Here is a 25560-nt window from a genome sequence, read left to right as displayed (position 1 = left end):
CTGGAAGGAAGAAGCAAAATGCAGCTTGTTACCTTTGAGATTTAAATTCCTTCATAATATCCAAGAAGTCATTGTAGACCTGTGGTTGACTACCAAATTGTAGCTTCACCTGATCAAGATAGGACAATGCATCCTCCACCTGGAGACAGACCAGACAGGTTATATTGGCAGAGAAGATTTGATTTCACCTCCCATTGTTCTGTAAAACACTCATTATTTGAAAACACAGCTTTTAGCCCTGAGCCTGGGCAGGGAATTAAGGTGCAAAAAAGCTCATGAGCCTAGTTAGTGTACTACCAGCACTGTTTGAGTAAGAGGTGCTCACTCCCCACTCCTGGCCCACAAGATAAAACGGTACCAAAAAGAGATCAAAAGGGGAAAAAAAAAAAAATCAACACAGATCAGCAGAATTACTCAGAATAAGAAAAAAAACCAAAAACAACACAACACCAAAACCCAACACACTCCGAATTTACCATCACTGAAGTGACTGCTAGGATAAACACAACTAGACTAAGTATTTTTCCTGCATTCATCTGTGGAAATTATTATGGAAGTCTAAGAATAAGCAGAAAGTGGAAATGACATATTCAGTGTAGTAGATGTCTGCCAGGTACACGCTTGCACTTCTCTCAAAAAGCCAGACATTTTCAGTTCGACATAGAAGGGCTTTGAAAATGGCAACTGTGGGCGGCAGATTGTTTTACACCTCAAGCAGCAAGAGGTTCATGATTCGTGTAGCAACAGCCAATTTTCAGAGGTACTGGAAGAACAGCCATGTCCTAAAGCAAGAGCTCTGGGTCCCTGTGCCTCCAGCAGCCTGGCCACACACTCAGCAGCTGCAAGAGCCACTCATGGGACCTCTCTTTAGTCTGAAATTAAGCTACAGCAACAGAAGGAAGACTCATGTACAGCCCCAACCTTGCACCAGTAAAGGATTTTCCATGGATTTCACCATGAGGAAGAAATACTCTTGTTTTTTTTTTTTTTTTGGCTTTCAGAAGTTTGCAGAAATGAAGTTTCCCACATTCAGCAAAAGGAAAGGTTTGGTTTCCACCAAAACTGGAAAAGACTCACACCGTATTTGGAAGAAGCTGAAACAGGCATCAGTTTATATGTATGTGCCTTCTCCAAATGTAGCAACTTCGAGGGGTTATTTTTGGTGGACTTTTCTCTTTGTTTAAGGGTTTTGCAGCACATAATCTGAGAATAGAGCCTTCCTTACTCCCAAATTACTCCCACACATCCACCCACATATGCCATGTGTTCAGAAAAGCACCAAATGTTTTGGCAATTTAACCCATTCATCCAAATACTCTAAGCAATACATTTTTCATTTCCCTCCCTGCCACAAATCTTTTCCTGACGAGTCCAATTTCTTTTTATTATGGTATGTGAAACAACAGAGCTTCAGCAGGAAGAGAAGTCCATTTCTGCATTCAACAGATTCCCAAACATGTGGAGGACAGGAGAGAGGAGAGGAAAGGAGGGAGGAGAGGAAAGGAGGGAGGAGAGGAAAGGAGGGATAAAAATGGATAGAAAGAGGGACATGGCCGCAGAAGGAATTTTGGGAGAGGATGGCTGCCATCAGGCAGCTGCTGGCATTTACCTTGAGCCTCTGGAACTGCTGCTGGCCCTGCACGGGTACGGCCGGGGGCGTGGGGTGCGTGTGGCTGGGCACCACCTGGCTGCCGTGGGGCTGCACGGGCGCGGGGTGGTGGTGGCCACCGTGCACGGCGGCGATGGCCGGCCCGTGGCTGCCCGAGCTCTGCGGCACGGCCGACACCTGCCAAGGCAAACAGCACGTCAGGCACGGCCTCGTGGCAGGGAGCGCAGAGCCTCCCAGGCTTCCCGGCCAGAGATACAGCCAAGGGAGTAGAACACAGCTGGTTTGAGCTTTGGCCGCGGCTGCTAACGGCTTTACTCAACAACCCTCATCCCGTCCTACGAATGCAGCGAAGCCCTCCCTGCAAACACATGCCAAACACAGGTTGCAAGCTCTTTGGCTGTCCGGTGTGTCCCCTGACATAAAGATCTGAAAAAGGAGGGCAAAACGGAATTTTTAATCTGGCGAGAGTCAAGGTTCTCTCCATTCCCTTTTCAAGGTTTTCTCCTTACATGTCACAAGTAATAATCGCAGTGAATTAATCTTTATGGGCTGCTGCATTCTTCATAATTCAGTTTGGGTGCTGGAAGTGAAATTGTGGCTCTGGCATCAGCAGGCTCAGGGGAAAACCCACCTTGGTATTTCCCCTAGAAAACCAGGGAAAGAACGGAAAGCATGCACTTTTGGGACTTCTTCATATTGTAAACCAGGAAAGTTTCAATTTGGAAAATCATTTTCACAAACCCAGTTTTCCATTCAAGCCTCTTTTAGATGGGACACACTTAATTTAGTCCTCATGAACAGAGTAAGGTTTGCCTGCTGCTCCATCTTTTTTAGTTCTTTTTAGGAAGGACTGCCAGTACCAACAGTCTCTTCCAGCCCCTGCAAAGGTCTGCCTGCAGCTCTTCAGCTCTGTGGCTGCCACTATCAGCGTGAATATCCTTTCTGCAGAAGCAAGGATGAAGTTGTGTGTAAAATCAGGCACTAGACAGGGAGAGCAGCTCACCAGCAACACAGGCGTGGAAGACTAAACATGCCAGAAATGTGGCAAAGACAAATATCCCACGAACAGCTGTCAGTGAAGGAGCAGGGAAAGGCTATCTCCAGTGTACTCTTAAAACGGTATTTTTTTATTCCCTGTTCCCAACTGCCATCTCCTTGTAAAGGAGGCAAGAGAGGGAAGAGTGCCACCTAATGACTCTGGGGTAATGTTCTCCGAAACATTTCAATTTTCCTGAAAGTCTTCAATCTAAATGCTGATCTAGTCTGTTAAGCTTAAGATCACCCAAGATACCATGTAACTTTTACAACAGCAAAACTTTTCCTGCAGAAAAACTGAAAAATGGAGGAAAAACCCTCCACAAACTTGACTCTGTGCTTCAGAGACCACGGTCTGAGAGAATCATTAGAAGACTTGTTTTCAAGAAAGCCAACGCTGGCTCATGAACGAACCCAAGAAAACAAGCACTGACGACGAGACACACATCCGTTTTTTTAAAGGAAATCTCAGCTACCAAAACAAAACTTTGCGTCAAACACAGAACTCTACGGCGCCACAGCGCAGAGCTGGCCGGCCAGAGAGCTGAAGGCTGAGCACGTGTACACACCTGGTAGCTGGGAGTTACAGAGTACTGGATCCCCGTGGCCGACTGCATGGTCTCGGACACCGCCTCATAGACCGGCGGGGCCGGGGCGAGCACGCGGTGCTGGTGAGGGAAAGCCTCGGCGCTGCTGGTGAGACGTCTCTGCTGCGACGCGTACACGGGTGACTCCTGCTCATCCAATCGTCGCTTCATGCTGAACTCATGCTCGGGAAGCACCACAAAACCTAGGGGGAAGGGGAACGGTTGTTGATAATAGGTTATTATCAATGGGAATTGAGCCGGTGCTCCCGTCCCGCAGCACGGGTGATGCGGAGAGCTCCGCCAGCAGCTTGGGTGAGTTTCTGGCTGATCTCTTGAGATGGGAAAGTGGAATTAACGACTTAGCTTTCAGCATAAAACACGCAACAGTATCTCGCCACAAAAAGTACAGCTTTATTGTTGTAGTAACTTGGAAATTAATGATTTCTTCAGTCTCACCTAAAGGATGTTGCTAACTGAAGCACATACAGAACCTGAGCGATGCCAAGCTCGTCAACGTGGTGTTTGAACACAACAGACTGGTGGAGGATGTGTTACCTACACACCATTTATACTGACAGCAGAAAAAAAAAACAAACCTCTTGGACAGTCCAGGTAGGATGACAGCTGCGAGAGGTGCTTTAAAACATGGGCAAAAAAGCAGGATGCAGAATCAGAGTCTGAAGTCACTTACAAAGCCCCAAAGCATTCTGCATTTAATACATGTGTACTGAACACATTTCATGTGTAACTTTAGAGAAAGCCATTGGTCTGCTACACCAGGAGTATTCTGGATACCACATGCCACACCGGTGGTCCTGCAAGCACCCTGTCCCTACTCAGAAGCTGCATTCCTTCTTGCCTGACAGGAAGCACAGATCAGCAGCTCCTTCACTTACTCCCCTGTATTTTTCTTCATGTTCCTGCCCAACCTCACGCTGCTTTTCTGCAACCTGATTTCACTTTGAATCCAACAGGCCATTCTGCGACTGTCCCACTCCAAAACGAGCCATGAATTCCTGGCTCTGTTGGATTCAGCTAGTCCCCCCAGTACTCTTTACTGCAAGCAAATTCCAGCACTGTGTTCTGTCCATTGATAGTTATTGCCATCCTCGAGATGTAATCTGCTGTTTATCAAAAGCACAGGCAGCCTGTTAAGATGCTTGAAGGACAGAAAACAGTGAAACCACGCTCTTCTGCTTCAGGATCTCTCCAAAGCAAGGCCTTTTCAGTTCAGTGCGGTCAAGACACAATTACTGGTAAGGCAAGCACATAGATAAATGAGAGGGAATGATGTTCCCCCAGAATAATGGTACAAGGGCCAACTGAGCCAATCCCCATCTACCAAGTCAGGACAGCTCTTCACAGTCTAAATCTGTCATTGATCAAATAACCCAAAGATCATTAACTAACATCTCACGTCAAATATGGAAACAGGAATCAGCAGGACAGAAGTGCAGATTTCCCCCTCTATGACTTAAAACATAGAAGATACTTGGAAAGATTTCATTTCATTTCATTCACCCCTGCCATGGGCAGGGACCTGTCCCAGGGTGCTCCAAGCCCCGTTTAGCCTGGCCTTGGGCACTTCCAGGGATAGGGCAGCCACAGCTTCTCTGGGCAAGCTGTACCAGGACCTCCCCACCCTCAACAGGAAAAAAGTTTCTTCCCAGTATCCAATATAAATTCTCTCTATTAGTTCCTCCTTTCACTTGGAGAGCATAGGACAACAAGGAAGATGAGTTAATTTATTTTTGAAGTTACTCTTCAAGTTGAACCCCAAATCACCTGGCAGGTCACAGACAGGAAGCAGAGGAGAACTCCTTGCTCCAAGTAAAGGGAAAGCTCGTCAACTGCATCTTAATTGCAAGTTACAAACCCTAAGTAACCTGACCCCCAGCACACACTCAGCAAGCAGAGGAACACACTCCAGGAGCTCACTCTTCTAATGGTGCCTGCACTGGTTGTTTTTCCAACTGGTCTCTGCTGATAAATGAAGAGCAAGGAAGGTTAACATGAAGCTACTTCTCCCAGGCACAGACCTTAAGCTTTGCAAAAACATTGCTTTATGCTAATAAGGCTGGGACTAAACAGTAAATCTGACCCCACACCATCCACCCAGAGCAGAGCTGGCCTGGATTTTGCATGACAATGGCTGAGTGCATGAGTAAAGTGTGGGCAAAGCTTTGGTGGCAGCTATTTACAACCTACCCCCCAACTTGGATACCCTTCTGCTCTAAACATTGGTCCCTCAGTCAGTCCTGCCACTTGCTTTTGATCTCCCAGGCTCTCCCCTCACCCTTGTCATCCACATGGTGTGGTGGCTGTCCAGAGTCCCACCCTTGGGTTTCATTCCCCAAAGCAACACTCCACGCTCACCGCTTCAGATGTACTTAGCACCCTCTAAAGCAGAGGCTGTTTCAGGTAAGAAGATGGCTGCTGGAAGCCTCACGTGCTCTTATGAGGATTAAAATGCCACCTTAGGCTGTCTGAGAAGACTTTTCCCCATGAAGGAACAAAAATTCTTGGCCTGTGAGGCTACGGGAATCATGACAGCACCAAGGATCCATCACCACACACACACCAGCAGCATGAACGTCATTTTTTGAAGTCCTCGATTCTTGCAGGACAAGTGTACAATCTTCCAAAAATCTAGGTATTAAAACTTCTGCGAAGCAAAAATTAAAGCTCATGTACGTTCACCTTCCCTCTGAATTCCCATCACTTTCACCAGCTGAGCTTGGACTCTGCTTTTATCCAAGCACTGGACCTGCTTCAACTGTGAAATTCTGTATTATATATGGGTGTGTACACATATATAGTCAATATATAGGTAATAGTCAATAGCACAAGTCAATTTTTCCAGATAACACCATACGAACCCCTACCAAGGGTCTGCAATCCAGTGAGTAAAAGTGCCTCACAGCAAACCAGCCCTTAATGAAGGCTGCTAAGTGACAAGATTTATTAATCCTAGCAGAGAGATAATCTCAAAGCTCTGCTGTACCTAGACAGAGACAGTGATGGTAACTCTGCACCCACCACCACGACCCCAACTCTAGAGAGAGGGGAAAGCAAACCAGCACCACAACAGTGACTGGTCTGCATCCTGCAAAAGGATGCTGAATGGTCCAAAAGTGCATTCATTCCCTCACTGAAGTCCTGCTAATCTTGACCTGGCATCTCCCACCCATCTCCTCTGTTCAAAAGATGGAGAGATCTGTTGTGCAGCAAGTTCTACCCCTCCTACAGCCCACCAAAAAGCTGAGGAAGGAGCAGCGAGATGAAACCCAAGACAAGCCACGTCATTTTGAACTGATTCAGCCAAAGTGTGCTGCTCAAAGGGGCAATTCCACCCACTTCCAGCCTCAGTAACAACTGATTTTTCCTTAATGATGGTAAAGCCCAGCTAAGGGAAAGGTATTTTGAGAATAAGCATACAACATCAAAGGTTTGCAAAAGCGTTTTTCCCTCCACGGTACAAACAATACTACGCTTATGTCGTCACCTCAGAAATGCAGCACACATCTCTGGCATCCCCTCATGGACTTTGAAGTGTAGATTTACAGAGCCCCAATTCAAAATGCAACAACCTTAATTTGGGGGCTGAAAAGCCCTCAAAATACAGCAGGCACTGAAAGTAAGTCACAAAATTCAGGTACTTTCCTTTGTTAAAAGCAGTAACAGGATGCATGTAGGAGATCTTAGCTCCACCTGAGCAGACCAAGTCAAGAATTGAATTCCCTTTCCCCAGCAGCATTTCTACCCAAACTACTTTTTAACTCCTTAAAAGGAACACACTTCATTCCGTCCAGGGGAGGATGAAAACTATTGGGATTTTTTTCGCTGAAGTTTTTAGTGTAGGAAAAGGATGCTGCATGGGAACACACCTTTGGATCTTCCCACCTGTGCCACCTTCCAGCTCACCCGGCAGGATGCATCAGGCAGACACACACACACAGGATCCTCATCTGGTAAAGCAAAGGAAAAATTAAGAAAAGCTATGCTCCATCTCATAACAGCAACAGAGGCACAGGAGCCCAGGTGTGGCAGCTCCGCTCCCCAGCATTCTATCATATAATATCCCAAAAATATCCATTATTTCTCTTGCAGGTTTTCCCACCAGATAAGAAGGGTCTTCTGGCATCAGAGATCAGCTGGTAAAGTTAAAAGAAAAAGCCAAATAGAGACTAGGAAGAAAGCAAATTGGGAAGGTGCGTTGTCTCAACACCTGTTGGAAACCCAACACACTTGTGGATAAACACCACCTTCACCAGTGAGGATTTTGGTCCCGCTGAAAAAATTCAGGGAAATTGCAGAGTCGTAGAGGATTTGTTTAACACACGTGAGGGCTTTTTAAAAGGTTTTCTTTTGAGGGAGAGAGGACTCAAAAGCTAAGAGCAGCAAACATAAGTCTCAACTCTGCTCCCGGAACAGTGATGGATGTCCTGCGGGACACATCCCACATAGGATTATGGAGGAGCACATGGCAATGCCTGCTGGAAAGGAGCCGCCTCAGGTTCTGGCAGCGCTGCTAACCCAGCCACACGACTTCCAGAACATGACCCAGCTTGTTCAGCAGTCACTGCTACACTTTTGTTTTTATGGTGCCACACAGCCCGGATCCCCCACCTGCAGCACGGGGATAACCCCTTGGCCACACTACAGAAAGGCACATCCAGGACCAGAGCATCATTCCAAACTTTTCACCTTGGTAAAAAGGTGCTGGAAAAGCACGACCTGAAGCTTTGGGAGCAGTTGGGAGAGTTTTCTGCAGGGTGACACCATGTCAGTGCTCACCAAGAGGCAGATGAGACACAAAAACACCCCACTCATCCAAATGGGTGACAAGTCACTGAGGCACAGATCCCTGCTTTGCCAGAAATCCCACCACACAGACATGATCCAAAAACATCCTCTACAGAGCTCAGAGCATTGTTTCGCCCCATTCCCTGACTGCACCTACGCCACACACAAGGACAATGATCAGAAATATTTTATTTATCTAGATGAATAAAGGAAAGACCCAGCAGGGTTGGAAAACAGTAGCACGGTCCCAAAAGCGCACCCCAGGCTAAAGTGACAGCTATTACCAGGCTCTTTTCTGCTCCAGCTCCAACAGCCATAAAAGCTTTCCAATGCTGGAGAAGTACAGAACAGCAATCTGGACAGAAAATGATTTGTAAATCCTGGAAACATAAATGATCCGCCTGCCAATTCCAACACGATGCTCCCAGCCCCAAGAGTCACACGTGCCAGGAGCCTGTGCAGAGGGCTCCCCTGGCAATCCAGGCTGGGGCCAGGGGGAAGGCATCCCCCCTTCCCCACACTGCTCACAAAACCAGCCTGAATCAGCCAGAGTTTCCCCCAGACTTGAGCGAATAAAAGCTGATTTTTTGGATGAACGATTACGTTGCAGCATCTCAAACAAATTCATGCTGAGACCACGTGTCCTCACCAGAAGCAGAAGGTGGGAGGGATGAGGATAAGATACTTTGGGGGGAGAAAGCATGATTTCCTTTCGCAAAGAGCGCACCCATGTAAAAAACTGATACCTCTACCTCAGCAGGAAAAAAAAAATAAAAAGTGGTTTCAAAACCTTAAAAAGCAGTTTTCTGTCCTTGGAGATCCAGCACAGACTGACAACAGGCTGCCGAGGCACTTTATGTGATGAACAAAGTTTTACAGATGCTTTAAAATTAATATATTAAAACACAATGCCATTTTAATTTAAAATACTGTACTATATGGTTACTCCTGTATAGTAACGTTTACTTTTCTGAAACGGTATTATTTTAAATGATTGCATAATTTAAGTAATTAAAGTTAGGAGTGGAAAATGGCCAGTGCAGATACAGCTGTACTGAATTAAGTTGGGCATTTCCCATTTGTTTACCGATCCCACACCTTTCAGCAAAACTAAAAGCAGCAAGTTAAAAGAGAAACATGAAGTGTTATGTCAGCCTTAAGCTACACTTTTACACACAGAACAGGTTTAGATTCTTCTGGACAGCGTGGGAGACTGAAAATCCATGCACAGCTGGAGATGCTTTTGATAATTAGTTTAAAATAGAGCTCATACAACTTGTTTTGTTCCATTTCAGTGGTCCTAACAAATAGATTTCTTCAGGGACATAACTTCTATCTGAACATACGTGTTATTCACACAAATATCGACAGTTAAAATTCATTCGGAACCCAGGCCAGTAAAAGGCAGAAAAAGCAGGATTTAGTTAAGCAGGCACAAAGCACGGTGATACTTTTACAGCCACCTGAACTCCACCAGCCTCCTGCTATAAAATAAAAAATCGAACAAACAACCCTAAAGTAGTTTTTAGGGATGTACAACAGCCTGAAGAATTGAAAAAAAAGGGGATGAAATACCAATGCAAGGAAGACGAGCAGATCAAAATCGCCGGAAAATTAATGGGTGCACGAGCAGCTCTCGGGTTTCCATCTATCTACGCGTCGCTCCAACAGGTCCTTCCGGAGAGCTGTGCTGCGGAGCTGGAAAACTGCGAAAAGCGACGGGGGAACCCTCGGCGATCCCCCAGCGGGACCTCGGCGTTGCGGGGGATGGGGGACGGGGACGGCCCGGCAAAGCGATTTCATGGCAGATCCGCCGGGAAGTTAGCTCAACACCGACACCGGAGCAGCACCGCACTTCCCGCCCCCCCCTCCCCGCCCAACTCCCTGGCTCTCGGAACGCCCCCCCCCGGGCGGGCGGGAGCCCCGGCGGCGGCTCCGGCGCGCGGTGCGGCCGGTACCGGGGCCGTGCGATGCGGGGGAGCGCTGCCGTGGGCGGTCCCGCCGCAGCCCGGGAGCGGCACCGGGCGGAGGGCGGGCGGAGGGGCGGGGGAAAGAGGCGGCGGCGCCCGGATCGCAGCGCGCCCAGCGGCCGCCGCACGCTCCGCCCGCCGCTCCCGCCATGCCGGGGCCGGGACACCCCGGCGGGGCGGGGCGGGGCGGGAGGACGCGCGGTCGCCCGCCCGCGCGGGCCGGTGTTCCCCGGGGAGCCGAGCCGCGCCGCGGGCACCGACCGCCCCCCCCCCCCCCCCGCACCGTCCCCAACCCCGCGCCTCCGCCGCACCGGAGCCGGGCCCCGCCCCCTACGGGTCGCCGGAGGGGGCCGGCCCCGGGCCCGGCGGCCTCCCGTCCCCGCCGCCCCGCTCTTCCTTACCTCGAAGCGGGCCCTGGCAGCGGCCGGGTCTCCCTCAGAGTCCGGGGGTGGCGGGCACCTCCCGGGCGGGCGGCGGGGGCGGGCTGTTCCCGGCGCAGTGAGAATGGGGGTCCCCGCGCCCCTCCTCCCGGAGAGGGGGGGCGGGCGGGGGCGGCGCCGGTGCCCCGGCGGGGGCGGGGGGCTCGGCGGGGGGGGTAAGATGGAGTAACCGTCTGTCGGCCGCCGCGGCGGAGCGCTGCCCGCTTCTCTGTTCCCCGGGAAATCCCGCCCCTCCTCGCGCAGGGGGGGAGCCCCGAGCGCCCGTTGGCTGGGACGCGCGCCCGTCACCTTTTCGGCCAATGGGAACGCTGGCCCCGCCCATCAGGCCCTCCCCTATTGGCCGCGGCCCCCAGGAAGGGGATGTGGAGAGGAAGGGAGGGAGGAGAGGAGGGGGGGAAGCGACCGCCGAAGAAAAATGTCCGTATAAGCAGCGCGCCCCGCCCCCGTTCCACCTCCCCCGCCGTCCTATTGGCTGCCGAAACAACGCGCCGGCCAATTGCCGAGCGGGGCCGCGACGGCGTCACGACGAGAAGCCCACCCACGCGGCGAATTGGCCCCGCCCACCACCGGCAAGGCCACGCCCCCCTCTCTGGGGAGCCCTTTTGTGGAATGTTTACATCGCGGCCGCGGCCCGCGCCAGCGGCTCCCCCCGTGGCACCCCCCCCGGCCCCGGCGCCAACCGGTTCGGCGGCGGGAGGAGGGGGGGTGGGAACTTGGCGGCGGGGACAGGGCCCGGCGCGGCGCTGCCTTTTGTCCCCGACCCCTTCACTTCCGGGATGGCGGCGCCCCACGTGGGGAGGGTCGTTTCCACGTGCGGGCGGGGGGCACACGCACACACTTGCTCACGCACACGCTCCGCACACTCGCACACACTCACGCACGCACGCACCGAGGAGAAGGGGGGCCCCGTGGGCGGCGCGCGCCGCGGGGGGCGGTGCCCTCAGCAGCTGTGGCCAATGGCGTGTCAGGAAGGGGGCGTGACCATGGTGGCCACGCCCCCTCCTCCCCCCACGCGCACACACACTCAGTCACTCGCTTCCCCCCCCCCCCCCCCCCCTCCCCCCCGCCCGCTCCCGCCGCCCGTCGCGCGCTTCCCGCCGGCGGGATCCGGAGCGCGCGCGCGCTTCTCTCCCCTCCTGCGTCCTTTCCCCCCCCCCCCCCCCCCCCTCGTTTCCCTCAGGTTCCCGCCCGCCCCTGGGGAAGCGATTCCCGTAAAATGGGAGAAAAACTGGGAAAGTGTGTGTGGGGGAAGCAGCTGTTACATACCCTCAAGGCGCAGGCGAGCAGCCCTGAATGGAGGGGGAACTCCCCCCGGGGCGGATTGGCCCCGCGGTGCCGATCGTCACGGCCGCACCGCCCACGGCGGGAGGGGGACGCGGGGAAGGGGGGTGTGAGGGAAAGGCCTCTCGGCGTGAGGGGGGGAGGGAGCTCGGCGTTCCCCTCCGCTAAAACAAGAGATGGAGACCGGGTTTCAAATCCTTCAATCGTCGTGTTTCTCTCTCCCTTTGGGAAGTTGTGGAGTGGGTTGCGGCGTTCCCCAGACGGAGGCTGGAGGAGCAAGGCCTGGCCTGGCTCGGGCTGATCTGGGCATCTAGAGCATGCTCAGGAAAGGGTGGAATACAAACACACGTGTTCTACGCTTCTATTAAAACGTGTATTTCGAGCACCTTCACTCAAACCAGCTCTAAAGCTGCTAGGGTTTTGTTTTGTTTTGTATGGTTTTGTTTTTCCTAGCTGTTCTTTCTCAGACTGGGAGCAGGAGCAGGCAGTGAGGTGGTGCGGGGACAAGCAGGCACAGCAGAGCTGGCTCGCTGGAGCTGGGAGCTCGGTTTAACCCCTGGAAGGGCTCTCGGCAGGGAGGACTGAGCCTGCAGGGGCTGCGGTGCCACTGGAGATCCAGCCTGCGCCTTGGGAACCGAAGCAGAAAGGCTGGGAAACGAAGCGCTCTGGAGCTAGGCTCTTTCCAAACTCCCAGGGTGCAAAATTACGAGCACTAAAGTAATCGTCGTTAGCCAGGCGGTGTGTATGCAGCCAAGAAAGCCAAATGAGACAGGTGGGCACAGCGACGGCAGCGCCGCTTTAGGATTGCCCTGCAATGCCTTTAAATCCCTCTTTCCAAACTTCAGCAGTACTTTGGATTTCGTTCTTGGAATTGCCTGTGCTGTTACTTTTGTCTGTGGTGGCTGATGCCCATCTCTGGGCTACTCCAGGGAAGGAGAGACCGTGCAGGCATCAGGCTGCCTGCACTCAACAGCCCGTTTTTCCCACCACTCTCCAAACAATACAAAGTTTTTCTTTCCAGTAACTTTTGGCTGTCTGTGAAGTGACCATTTCCAGAGAAATCCTTGTTTCTGCTGCTCTGCAGAGCCTGCTGGCACAGAAGAAATGGATGGAATAAAGCATCATGTTGTGCAAGAGGAGAGAAAACACTGGCTTTGAGAAGAAATGCAGCCCTGGAAATAGTAAGGGAGGGTGAGTGTTCGGGTTGTTTTTCCATGGGAAAGGTTTACAACCTTTTTCTCCGCCTTCAGTGCAGATGGGATTTTCATCCCTCCTCAAAGGGAGCAGCATATCCAAGATGTTCCCATTCATAGCCAGAGCAGGTGATCTCCATCCCTCTCCTCTGGTTATTCCTACCAGACACCCAGGACACAAGTCTTCGAAAAGTTTTGGTTCTCTGTGCCCACACCACCTGGAATTGACCTAGAAGGCACAACCCCCTTTCCCCTGTGCACAGAGTGGGCTCGGTTGGGGTTTCAAAGCCCATGGAAGAGACACGTGGGCTGGGCACATTCATGGGGCCACGTGGGACACTTGGCATCACCTGCAGCTTTTGGATCTGGACCTGACATTTGGCCAAAAGCCCCGCTGAGCCACAGAGAGCTGCTGCTGACAGCACAGGATTAACAGTGAACTGCAAACACCCCCCTTCCTGTGTGTGAAGAAAGCCCAGCTGGGTGAAAAAGTTTGGCAGTGAGGAGGGAGGGCCCCGGGAGCCTTCCTTCAGAGGATGAGCGCTTCCTCGAGGAGCCACCCTGGAATGGGTGCCCAGAAGGAAACTGTAGGGCAGCCTGAGCCAGAGGAAAAGATCATACTGCCTGGGCTGATGCTGCTCCAGGAGACAGCTGGGTGGAAGAGGATACCTGGAAGGATGGGACACTGCAGCTGAACCAGGACCACTCTGCAGGCAGGATGTGCACAGCTCCAGGGACGCTCCCAACAGCCGTCTCTCACAGGTTACTCCTATGCATCGGGATGTGCAGCCCTTCCAGACGGATTCCCTGCTGCCTCTGGTCCTTTTCCAGCCTTCCAGTGCTTGTGTCTGACCTCGGTTTGGCACAGCCAAGCCACTCCATGCCCAGAGTGCAGGGGAAAGCTTCTCCCTGTGCTAGTCCTAGAAAGACACTGGCATCCCTCCCTCAGTTTTTTAGGCTCCAGCTGAGCAAACACAGGTGCCTCTCTTCACACCCGCCAGCTGCCCTGCTCTGGGGCACGAGCTCCCTCGCTGGCTCTAGGGCTTCATTTGCACAAGCTGCCTTTTTTCCTCCCTCATCCCTAAGCCTCAGGCTGTGGCTGCTGCTCTGGGACTGGCATCACCTGCACCTGAAGGTGCTGGGGCTGCCTGACAGCCCAGGAGTTCCCCCTGATTTTTGTGCCCTACATGCGCGCTCAGAGAGGATCCAGAAGCTCAGAGGTGATGCTTGCACCTCCAAATCGTGCAGCATAAAGCAGCAGCAGGCAGATACCATGGCCAGAAAGGAGACTGGGGCTTGTCAAGGCCCTGGGAAAAGAGGCAGAAACTTGGAGCAGGGTGGCTTGTGTTCCCCCTGGCTACGCCGGTCCATTGTGCTGCCTTCCCTCCTGCCTGCCCAGGGAAGCTTCCTGAAGCCTGGTTATCTCTGTTTCAGCCTCACCCAGGCCAGAAGAAGCCCTAAACACAGCCCCGTGCACCTCAAAGTCCAGGTGTAGCCAGGGATGGGGCCAGCTGGCCTTTAGAGATCACAGCCTGTGCAAAGCCCTGAATTCCCTCCCTCTGTCCTGCCCAATGCTCCCACAACAGCAAAGAGGACTGGTCACTGGTGGTATATTTATATATCAATACAAATAAAAACAAAACAACTCCCAAAAAAGTAACGACAATAAAAAGGCTTCTCTGAGAGCAAAATAGGAACATTTACAAATATTTCTGGCTCTGGCTTGGATCAAGTTAATGTTAAATAAAAAATAAAAAGAACAAAAAAACCCAAAAGAAAACAAAACAAAACCTCCCAAACCCTATGCCCCCCTCCCACAAGATTATAAAAAAATAAGAATATACACATTCAAACAGCTTATTACAGTATAAAGTTGAGGAGGCCCAGGCAGTGGTGGGGGCTGGGGCAGAGGCTCGTTGCCTCTCCAGGGTTTGGGGTTTATTCTTGCTCAGCGCTTTCCCAGCCCATGACTCAACGCAGGGCTGGGCCCGCAGGTTCCCAGTGGCAGCTTGGGAAAGCCGGGCAACCTGGAGAGCCGGTCGGCCCCCACGGCCCCGTCACCTCGTACCTAGTGACTCCCACAGCAGCGCCCAAGGGACAGGGGATGCCTGCGAGCTCAGCACAGCCCAATCCTTCAGACCCTCCCAGGAGCACAGCTGCTATCTCTCTCCGTGGGGAAGATGAGACAAACAAACATGGGGGGACACCATCGAGTATCCCTGTGCCTCCAGCGGGATGGGCACAGGAGCGGGTACCGGGTCCCAGCGTTCCCAGCGCTGCCCATGAGGGGAAATAAAGGGAAGGGGGAAGACAAGACAGAGCCAGGACCAAACTCACCGCTCCGGAGATCACAGCGGTGAGGTGGCAGGACGGCGAGGACCCCTGGGAGCTGCTAAAGGGGAGGCTGTATATATGTATCTATATAATAGCCAGGGGGTCACAGCAGGGTATATTATATACACACATACATACAGACACACAGATGGAGCGTCAGGTGAGACCGAAGCACGTGCCTCTTCCTCAGCCCGAGACTAGGAATACATTTCCTAGGACTTTGCAAAGCCCCTCCCTCTAGGTACATCTTAGGTGGTCCCAACAACAAAAAGAACAAAAAACCAAAACAAAACCCCAACAACTCGAAGAGAAGAAAAACCACCTCCCCCAACCAACCGCACCCAACCAAAACACGACGGCGAGGAGCGAGAGCCCCATTCCCGTGCCGGCGAGCGGCAGCCACCGTTTGGGTTGAATAAGGCACAGTTCCATAGCAGTGCTGACAGCTGAGGTGCTCCGGCACCGCCGCCCCCACGGCTCTGCCGAGTCCCGGCGGGCAGCCAGGCAGCCCCCGAGGACGGGCAGGGTCTCAGTGCCCCGGCGAGCTCTTCTCCTGGGCTGGTCGGCTGTGGCTGGCGAGCAGCAGGCCCTCGCGCTGGGCGTGCTCGAGGATGGCGGTGTAGCAGAAGTAATACTGCTCGGGGGTCTGGATGCTGAAGGCGCGCTGGGTCCGCATGCGCAGCACCGTCTGGTAGATGTTCAGGGTGCCCACGTCCTGCAGCTGTGACAGGCAGATGTCCAGCGCGCAGAAGGTACCTGGGGACGGGGGTGGCATCAGATACCGAATGGCACTGTCACTGCCCCTTGTGAGAAGTGGAGTGGTGGTGCTCAGCTCCCCCACTGATCTCCTGTGGGGACTTCTCCCAGGTCTGATGGTTGAGGGAAGTCCCGAGGACGGCGTGCAAACGCACCGTGGGTCCCCGGGATGGAAATGCCCCAGGGAAAAACTGGACTTGTCACCTTACCAAACCTCCCCCACACCCATTACCTGTCCTGCCAATGCCAGCGCTGCAGTGCACCACGACTGGGGGTCCCCCGGGGTGACCCTTGAAGCGAGGTCCCAGGGAGCTGACAGCCACTCTCTGCTGCTGCTTCACGGCCCCCAAAAAGTCAATGAGAGTGGCGGCGGAAGAGGGGACGCCATAATCCGGCCAGCTCAGGTATTGGAAGTGGGACACCAGCCGCCGCTCCCTGGTCTGGGGAAAGCAGGGGGTTCAGACCCTCTTTCCTCCTCTGACCCCTGGTGCCCCCATGCCATTCCCCCGCCAGGCAGCTGTGGCCACGCACCTCTGAGCTGTGGATCTCCAGGATGGTTTTCTTGTAATGGTTAAGGTTCTCCACGCCCAGGTTGGTGATGGTCAGGGCCCCAAAGCACACCTGGAAATCCTTTTCCAGGGGCCAGTACTGGCCACACTTCCTCCTGCCTCCTTCCTCCAGCCTGGGAGCAGGACAATGACAAGCTGGCAATGTCCTCCTTGCCCTGCCTGAGACATCTCCCACGCCATCCAACCTTGATCCTTTGGGGATCAGCGAGGACCTTGACCCAATGCCCCCCTTTATGGGCCTCTGGCTGGCAGGATCACTGCACCAAGCCCAGCGCTGCTCATGCCACACCAAAAATGCTCATTATGCACAGAAGAAGAGGGCTGTGCCCCTCCATGAGGACTCACCGGGTTGTCATCACGATCACCAGGACATTCTGCTCCCACACCATGCGCCAGAAGTCACCGTAGGTGTTTTCCAGAGGCCCTGCAGGGATGACCTACACATCAGCCCAAAACCTCATGGATTTGGGCAACCCCTTGCCCAGCTGCATCCACCAGCTCCCCCATCACCCCCACAGGGAACCACAGCCCCTTTCCTGTAGGGGCTGACCTTGGCGTGGAGCCAGGAACACAGCCTGGAGCTGTCACTGATTGCCACCCCCATCACCGAGTCCCTATGGCTCAGTGCTGATCCCACAGATGGGGCAAATCCAGAGCTAGGATAGGGCTGCTATTCTGGATGAAGATGGATCCCCTTCCTCTCTCCCAGGAAGAACTTCAGTCCACTGGCTGGAAACTAAGAGGGGAATAAATACACCCAGGCAGGAGTAAATACACCCTGAGAGAAGGGGGACCTGCTGGGAAGTGCCCTGCTCCTGGCATGTCCCCCATGGCCAGTGGCTTACACTGGGCAGAGAGGTGGAACCCATTGGTGCATCAGGAGCAGAACAACCCCTCGCTGGCTCAGCCATACCCTGAGTGCCAATGTAAGCATTCCTCTGCTTGTAGCCATCCATGAAGCTTGCATTGATGTAGTCAGTCAGCTGGAGGAAGAAAAGCATGGATGAGATAGGGCGTCCAGAACCCTGGGACAGCTGTGCCACCTTCCCACAGGCCTCTGAGTTTCCCTGCTGGGCTGGCTCACCTCTGGGCAGCTGTACGGCTTCGCCAGCTTGACACGGGTTTGGTCCAGGCAGGGCACATCCCCGTACCGGTTCTTGTCCTGGTTGTAGGGTGCCCTGGAAGGTGGGAAGCAGGGATGTACTCCAGGCAAGGCAAAGGCAGCAGCATCCCTCCCTTCCTCCCTCCCTGCAAGCCTCTGGAGCCCGTAGCCTGGGCTCTGCTGCCATCACCTGGCCAAAGACTCGGGAAGCAGAGTCCCAGCCAGGTCCTGGTCCTTGTTGCCCACTGTAGCTCCCCACTGTTCCCAGAACCCGCAGGACCCACAGAAGGGGCTCACACCATCCCTAGGCCGGGGTTGTCTGTCGCTAAACCAAAGCGCCACACCATGAAGAGGCCAATGGACCCCCACCCAGCTTTTTTGGGTTGAGAGGGGCACCTGGCTCCCTCCCACCGACTCACAAAGAGCAGACGAAGGTGCCGGCCGGGCTCCTGTGCCGAATGTCTTCGTACTCCTCGTAGATGCCGCGTTTCTGCTTGTGGCTGACGTGATCCAGCAGCTCCTGGAGGGTGACGGACCTGGGCCCGGGGACGTGGACGGAGCCGTTATCTTTGGGGGCCGCCAGCGGCACCAGGATGAGCTCATCCAGGGGGTCGGGGTGCCCATTCTGCTGGGGCAGGAACCGGCAATTCCAGCTCAGAGGATCCAGCTTGAGGGACCCTCCGAGGTACTCAGGGAGGCATTCCCGGGGCAGGTGTTCCTTCAGCTCTGACATCTTCACCATCTGCACCTGTGAGAGGGAGAGGGAAGGCGGGGATGATTCCAAGAAGGTTGGAGAGGATTCAGTGGGGATGGGGACAGGGATGCCAAGGCTGTCTGGTGCTCAGCAGCTTCCAGCAGATGGGGCTGAATGGTGCAAGCTGCTTCCACCACCTTGTCACAAAGGGAAAACAGCCCGCTGAGGGTCCTGTGCCAGGAGAGTCCCCATGCCAGGAGGGTCCCCACTCACCCGCTCCCGCAGCTTCTCCTTCAGCAGCAGGCTGATGATGGAATAGGGCACACGGAACCACATGGGAGCTCCCACGATGAAAACCTTCTTGAGCCGGGCTGGGAAGGCCCCCTGTAGGCGTGAGGAATGGATCAGACCCACTCTGCTGTGGCAGGGGACGTATCCCAGCAGAGGTGACAACCAGCAAAAGGACCCCACGATGGCAATGCTACAGCTGAAGCGTGCCTGGCACGCTCACAGCTGTGCTTGTCTTTATGAGTTGATAAGGAAACAAATTACTTCCTTGGAATTAGGTAGGCAGAGGGCTTGGCTCCGCGGGGGGAGAGGTGAATACTGGGAACCAGGATCATGCAAAGAACACACCCCAGCCAGTATTTACTCATATTGCTTCTTTTTTCCGGAGAAGGGAGGAGGCACCAAATGCCAGCACGATGAAAAAATAATTTGCATCTGCTTTCCCAAAAGCGCTGCCAGCAGCTGTGAGAGGAATCCAGCCCGGGGACAGCTGATCCCTCCCTCGTGCGACACCGCAGCCACAGCCGGGTCCGGCCTGGCAAGCTCCCAGTGCCCTCCCGAGGTCCTGCAGGGCTGGAGCTGCTGCTCCAAGGCTGAGATGTGGTCAGCGTGGTCTGGCGTGCAAATTAATGCCAAAACCACAGGACTTTGGGTTCTTGATGAGTGAGTGGCCCACACTCCGTCCCCAGACACCAGTTAGGCACCCCCAGGCAGCACCTTGAGCAGATTGAGGATCTTCTTGCTGAGGTCCAGCTCGAAGTTGGTGTACTGTGACCCTGCCATGTCGTAGATGAACACCAGCCCATTCCTCTGCGTCTCAAAGCTGAGAGGAAGAAAAGAACAATGTCAATTCCACAACATGCAACCACCTGGCTCCTGCACCAGCAGCTCTGCCCCACACTGAACCCCAAAAATCCCTTCCCACGTTTCCAGACGGACTCACAGACCCAAACCTTGCTTCTGCACTTTCCAGCTGCTCCACCATCTTTTCCTAGAACCCTCATTTAAGCCTCACTCATGCCTTAAGCCTGCCTCAGCAGCATCCCCGGTGAAGGGTAAGGACAAAAACAGAAAGAGCCCAGCAGGATAAAGGGCAGGGGAATGTCCTGAGTCTATATTTTTGGCAGGGCTCACATTACGTCTGGCTGATGGTGGGGCTGCCTGCCTCCTCCCCGGTCAGAGCCTGCAGGAATCTGGGGCTTTGCTAAACTGAACCTAGGGCGTGAACAGGGCAAGGCTGCAAAGAGCCTGGTTCAGGACCTGGGGGATTTTGTTCCCCTGCTGAACAACTCCATAAGGAGGAGTGGAGTGGCTGGAGTTCAAACCAGGGAGTTTCAAGCCACGGGGAGCAGTGATCTCCCTGGGAGGGAATGTGCTCCCTGGGCACTCTCCGGTGTGACACAGGGTAGCCCTGCAGAGGCAGGCTCACCTCTCCACAGCTCGGTCCAGCAGGTAGAAGAGTGCCTGGAGCACCACGTGCTGCACGCTCTTGCTGGGGTGGTGCAGCTTGGCTGTGAACAGGGCGATGGAGGCTCCTGAGGGGTCCCGCACGCTCTGTCGAGGAAGTGGGGTCAGGCTCCCGCTGGGAGCAGAGCTGGGATCAGCCACCCAGCTGGGATCACTCCGTGGGGGACACCCCACCTACCAGAATGGTAAACTTCCCGCTGAGCAGCTCGGAGCGCAGCGGCTCCTCGTGGGGCTTCAGCTTCACGATTCCCTCCTTCAGCCGTGTCTCCTGCGGGCAGGGAGGGCAGTGACAGGGGGCACAGGCACAGGGCTGCCCACGGGGCACCCAGCCACCCAAGGGAACCTCTGCCCCATGGGAGCATTTCCCAGCACACTCCCCAGTAACAGAAGGAGCAGCTTTGCAACACTGGGTTGGAAAAGGTGTGCATGGATCTGTGTCCTTAATATATAGGGGAATGCTCTGTGGGCAGCGCACGCCAGCCAGGAGGGTACCCCAGGAGCTGCTCCCAGAGCAGGGGAAGGGACTGGGATCGGTAAGATCTTCATGGCAACCCGACTTGGCTGGAAAAGGTTTTTCCAGTTGGATAAAACTCATAAGGGAGAGAGAAGAAGAAAAAAGGAGCAGGGGGAGGGTGGTCCTAGGGAGCAGGGATCTCCCGCAGAGCAGGGAGCCCTCAGATGGGGGTTCCAGCCCCCCTCCCTTACCCGGTAGGAGTGGAAGAGTTCGATGGCCCGCAGGACGTCAAACTTGCGGGCCATGAGGAACTTGACAGCCACGTTCCAGGAGAGAGGGGACACATTGTACTGGCCTGTCCACTTGTTGATCTCCTCCAGGAACTGCTTGGTTGCCTGTGGGAGAGATCGGGGGTGTGCGGTGAGACAGGGCGGGAGGAAGAGGAGGAGGATGAGGAAGGGTGACCAAGGAGCATCCCTGGTCATTGTCAGAGCTACAGTCCTCAACAGACCCAGCAGCTTCTCAGGGTGAAGCAGGGAGCTCCACAACAAAAGGGGTAAGGATGGTGGCAATGGAGATGGCAGAAATGTCACATGGGAAAGGGAGCAAGGGGTGGGAAAAATGGTCTGGAGGTTGGGGGACATTTATGGAAAGGAGAAGGGGAGCAAAGGGAGGATTTTAGAGGCAACAAATTCCCATTCAGACATAGCACAGCCCCGTCAGCTGGCAGTCACCTCCTGGGGCTGCAGCTCAACCTCCACCATGGAGCAGCACACTTGGCTGTGGGAACACAGGTAATGAACATGGAGGGCTGACACTTCGACCTGCTACAGGACATGGATCAGCTCACCCAGTAACACCAGTTTCACACTGCCATGGAACACCAGGAGGGTCCCAGGGCAGAAGCAGCTTTGCCTTCTGCTGTGCACTGATCTCCTGTCCCACACAGGAGCCCCAAGGGAGACGGGGCAGCACAGCACAGTCTTCCACTGCATCCTGCTCAAAGGATGCAGGCAAGATGGAGGGAGGCACCAAAACACCTTGCTCCCACCCAGGCACACGCCAAAATGAAACAGTTTCCATCCTCCCTCAGGGGGAGGACATCGATGCTGTCCAAGGAGGTGGAGGAGGGACGAGGAGTGCCGAGGGCTGGCTCCGGGAGCAGGGAGTGCAGGCAGGCGGCGGTATAGGATGTCAGGCAGCGGCACGGAGTTACTGGGAGCTATTCAGAGCTACTGGGAGCTATTGAGCCAGAAAAGCTTGTCGGTGTTAATGACTTCCGACAGGAGGAAGCCAAGGGCCGGGGTTTATCGGCGGCTGGAGGCGCGGCAGGGACAGCGAGCCCCTCTGATGGGATGAGCCAAAGGAGCCCGGCTCATCCCAGGGGTCTCTCTCCCAGCACACGGCAACCAGGAGCTCCCTAACCTGGTCCCAGAGTCGTACAAAGAAGCCGGGCAAGCACCACAGGAAAATAAATGAGGCAATACAGGAACCATCTTCAGCCTTAACACAGCACAGGTCCACACATATAGGAATATATCCTATAAACACATCCTATCCAATATATCCTGGGCACACCTCCGCTTTGCCAGGGTGTCCCCTGAGGCGCCCAGCTGCCCAAAATCCAGGGCTGCAGATGCAAACCCATAGTAACAGTGAAGATGATCCTTCCCCAGCACGTGCAGGACGTTCAGGGTGTGGGGGTGAGTGCCAGGCACCGCTCCCACTTCCCTCGGACAGCGACCAGAACCAACACCTTGCAGCCTGAGATGGCAATGATGCCCCAGACAATGGGAAGAGTGATGGGAAATGGGGCTCAAAGGACACGATGGCAATGAGGAGAGGATGCCTGAACCTGTGGTTCAGGTCTGCTTCCTCAAAATCTAACCTGTCACACTTCATACAATCCCGCCTCCAGCACCTCTCACGAGGGATGACGGGCTTTTTGCAAGGGGCAGATGCACAAGAACATGGCTTTGCAGGGTGGTTCAGCCATGAATTCCAGCTTTCCCTGGGAACAAGACCAAATTCCAAACTTACCAGTGCTGCCATTCAACAGCAGGGAGCCAGGCATTACGGAGCTGAGCATCGATGCCAGCCACAGTTCTGCCCCCTTCGTGTGCTCCACTGGGTCTCATCATCATTCCTAGCCCCAGTCCCAAGTGTATTTATACACACATCAATCTCAGTGGAGCAGGGATTGCTCCACGTGCCAAAAACAAAGCCAGTGACCCACAGCTGCAGCACCAAGTCCTGTTTCGGCAGCACTGGGAGTGGAATTGTCCGTGGCCGGGCGTTGGGAACAATGCTGGTCTTTGGAGTGCTGGCATCATCCACATCCCCGCTCTGCTGGAGCAGGGTGGTGACAAAGCCACCGCTGCTGGAATCCAGGGGTTCTTCCAGCCCTCCTTCTCCAGGCAGCAAACCTACCCTCCTTCTTCAGCGTGGGGAAGTGGGGGATGAGTCTGTGAAAATTGCAGCCGGGCTGAAAACCTTCAAGGCAAATTGGTTTGGCTCCTCGGGGATAGGCTAGGGAGGGAACTACAGAGAGCCAGTAGATGAGATGTCCCAAGGCTGGCCTAAGAGGAGAAGGGTGAATTCCCCCCTGGCTTGCTGTCGGTAACACGGGGGAGTGGAGGAAATCTTGATGGTCCCGGGAAGGACGAAGGGGTGGCAGGAAGGGCACGTTCCAGCCCAAACTACCGGTTACCCATGAAAAGAAGGAAACTCCCGTTATTTTGGCTTCCAAGCCACCAAGGGCAGCACGGAAGGCAGCCTTCCCCACACCAAGCTGATGACCCAAACCTGGAGTCATTACTGTAAACAGATTTTCACTTTCTCCACCCAGTATTCCCAAGCCAACCAAACATCTCAGATCCTTCTGCTGCTGCAAACCAGCCTTCCCTGTCACCACAGGATCCCCACAAACCCTTTTTCTGGAAGCTTTGCCCCCTCCATGACACAGGAGAAACGCAAATGTCAGGCACCTGGAGGGAGAGAGGGCAAAGGACACTCCCCATTCCTTAGGATTTTATCACCCTGGAGAGAGCAGTGCTGCTCTCAGGAGGAAAAAACTTGGTAGCTCTGCATTTGCTGAGCACCAGCGCAGGCTGCAGGAGGGGCTCTTCCATGGAGGTTTTGAGAACTCGGCAGAGACATCCCAGCCCTCCTAAACCTCCCTGCAGAAACGAAGGATTTTAAAAGGAGAAAACCAACCAGCCAACCAACCATTTTGGAAGGAAAACGGGACTTTTTGCCTTGGCTCTGCAGTCCCCAGTGCCACCAACGTGGCCAGCGTGACAGCCCGAGGGGTCAGAGGGAGCCCGGCAGTCCTGCTCCAGGGCTCCACATCCCCATCCCGAGGAAAGCCCAGCAGCCGCGGGTGGGGAAGCGGACAAAGGAGGGGGACAGGCAGGGATTGCTCCGGCCACCCGAGGCTCCCCGGCCGGCTCCAGGGCCCCGTTCCCCGAGCCCAGCAACATCCTCCCGCGGTGACGCAAGGCCGGTGGAGGAAGCCGGGACGTCACGGGAGGCCTGGGGCGTGGGAAGCGCGTGCATACGCATCCATCCCCACGCATCCATCCCCACGCATCCATCCCCACGCATCCATCCCCACGCATCCATCCCCGCGGCAGGGGAGGCCTGCCAGCAGGGACACTGCTCGTCCCTGACGTCCCTGCTCTGGGGACGGGGAACCCACGCCCCACGGGCCGTGCCAGGGCTGCTGGGGAACGGGAAGGTTGGGGGGGGAGTTGCGTGGATGGGGTGGGTGCTGCGTGGGTTTGGCGGCTGCATGGATGGGGGACTTCGTGGGGGTGGGATGGTGGGGGGCTTCCTATCGGGAGAATCGCCCCGCTGGGAAAAAAAAAAAAACAAAAAACCAAAACAAAACCAGCCTAGCAACCCGCGGTAGCCAAATAACGATCGGAAAGGAGCGGTGGGGGAAGGAACCGCCGGGGTCTTGCCCAGCCCCACGCGGGGAAGAGCTCGGCGGGACCTACCTGCTCCTCCTCGGCGCTGAGCTCCGCGGCCATGCTGCACCTCGGGCCGGGCCGAGCCGAGCCGAACCGAGCTGGTCTAGACGGAGGGCGCCCCGGCGGAGCCCATCCCCGGCGCTGCGGGCACCGGCCCCTCCCGGCGGCGAGGGCGGCTCCGCCCCGGGGGCCCCGCCGAAAGTGCGGAGGAAATTAAAATAAAATTAAATGAAAAAAAAAAAATCTATATATGTGTGTGCGTATGTGCGAGTCCCACGGGAAGTTTGGCTCGGCCCGGGAGCGCCGCTCAGCTGGGCCGGGCCGAGCCGAGCTCCCGCCCCGCTCCGCTCTGCCCCGGCGGGGGCGGCGGCAGGAAGCGCCCGCAGCCCCCGGTCCCTCCTCCCCGTCCCCTCCCTGCGGCTCCTCCGACCCCGTGCGGCGGGCAGGGGACAGGAAGCCCTCCCCGGCGGGGGGAGGCGAGCGGGGGACAGCGGCCGGGATGGGGCCGGAGGGGCCCGGACCCCCCCGCGCTCCGAGCCGGCTCCCCCAGCCCCGGTTCCGGCCGCGGCGGGCGGGAGCGCCGCCGCTAAAATGGTGGCAGCATCCTCCTCCCTTCGCTGATACTGGATAAAATTCCCGGCAGCCGCATCCTCTCTTGCTGTTAACTGGATAAAATTCCCGGCACAGCATTCTCCCTTGCCGGGATTCCAGCCGCGCAGCCTTCCCCCCAGGAGCTGGAGTCCGGGGTTTCCAGGCGTTTCTTTCCACTCCCTCCTCCACGGTCCCTAAATTGCATTTCCCAGCTGAGCGCAGGTGTCAGCGCCTGGATGGAGAGTCCCGAAGCTCCTCCGGGAAGGAGCGGGGATCCCGGGAAAGCACAACAGCGGTCGCTCCAAAAAAGCCAGGCCCTGGGACAAGGGGGACATTTTGTTCAGCCGTGGAGCACTGTGCTGGCAGCGTGCCTGCAGCCGGAGCCTGTGCACCTAACTGGGAGAAAATGG

The 25560-nt window shown here is 55.1% G+C and overlaps 3 protein-coding genes across 3 annotated transcripts in view; 1 reads left to right on the top strand and 2 right to left on the bottom strand.

The window, feature by feature from the left end:
- Positions 1-9810, bottom strand: part of SIN3A (SIN3 transcription regulator family member A) — a 29659-nt gene extending 19849 nt beyond the window's left edge. The window contains exons 1-4 of the mRNA XM_062501130.1: positions 9613-9810; positions 3214-3434; positions 1610-1786; positions 33-139 (exon numbers count right to left, since the gene is read on the bottom strand). Of these exons, the coding sequence (XP_062357114.1) occupies positions 33-139; positions 1610-1786; positions 3214-3402 (473 nt within the window). The 5' untranslated portion in view covers positions 3403-3434; positions 9613-9810. The remainder of the gene's footprint in view (positions 1-32; positions 140-1609; positions 1787-3213; positions 3435-9612) is intronic.
- Positions 9811-10746: 936 nt separating this feature from the next.
- LOC134049325 (basic salivary proline-rich protein 3) lies at positions 10747-13773 on the top strand. Its single transcript, XM_062501687.1, has 3 exons — positions 10747-11238; positions 11628-11858; positions 13684-13773. The coding sequence occupies exons 1-3, from the start codon at positions 10747-10749 to the stop codon at positions 13771-13773; spliced, it is 813 nt and encodes a 270-aa protein (XP_062357671.1).
- Positions 13774-14515: 742 nt separating this feature from the next.
- Positions 14516-25133, bottom strand: PTPN9 (protein tyrosine phosphatase non-receptor type 9). The gene is made up of 13 exons (XM_062501186.1): positions 24587-25133; positions 20837-20980; positions 20310-20399; positions 20094-20218; positions 19382-19487; positions 18650-18760; positions 18102-18430; positions 17665-17758; positions 17494-17563; positions 16926-17004; positions 16543-16693; positions 16244-16451; positions 14516-16011 (listed from the first exon to the last, which is right to left on the bottom strand). Exons 1-13 carry the CDS (start codon positions 24617-24619, stop codon positions 15785-15787), a joined length of 1767 nt encoding a protein of 588 aa, XP_062357170.1. The 5' UTR covers positions 24620-25133; the 3' UTR covers positions 14516-15784.
- Between the last annotated feature and the right edge of the window lie 427 nt (positions 25134-25560).

This window comes from Cinclus cinclus, chromosome 13, assembly GCF_963662255.1.
Source record: "Cinclus cinclus chromosome 13, bCinCin1.1, whole genome shotgun sequence".
Taxonomy (NCBI): domain Eukaryota; kingdom Metazoa; phylum Chordata; class Aves; order Passeriformes; family Cinclidae; genus Cinclus; species Cinclus cinclus.
Note: the sequence above shows the minus strand (reverse complement) of the source record. Positions and strands in the feature narration are given on the sequence as shown.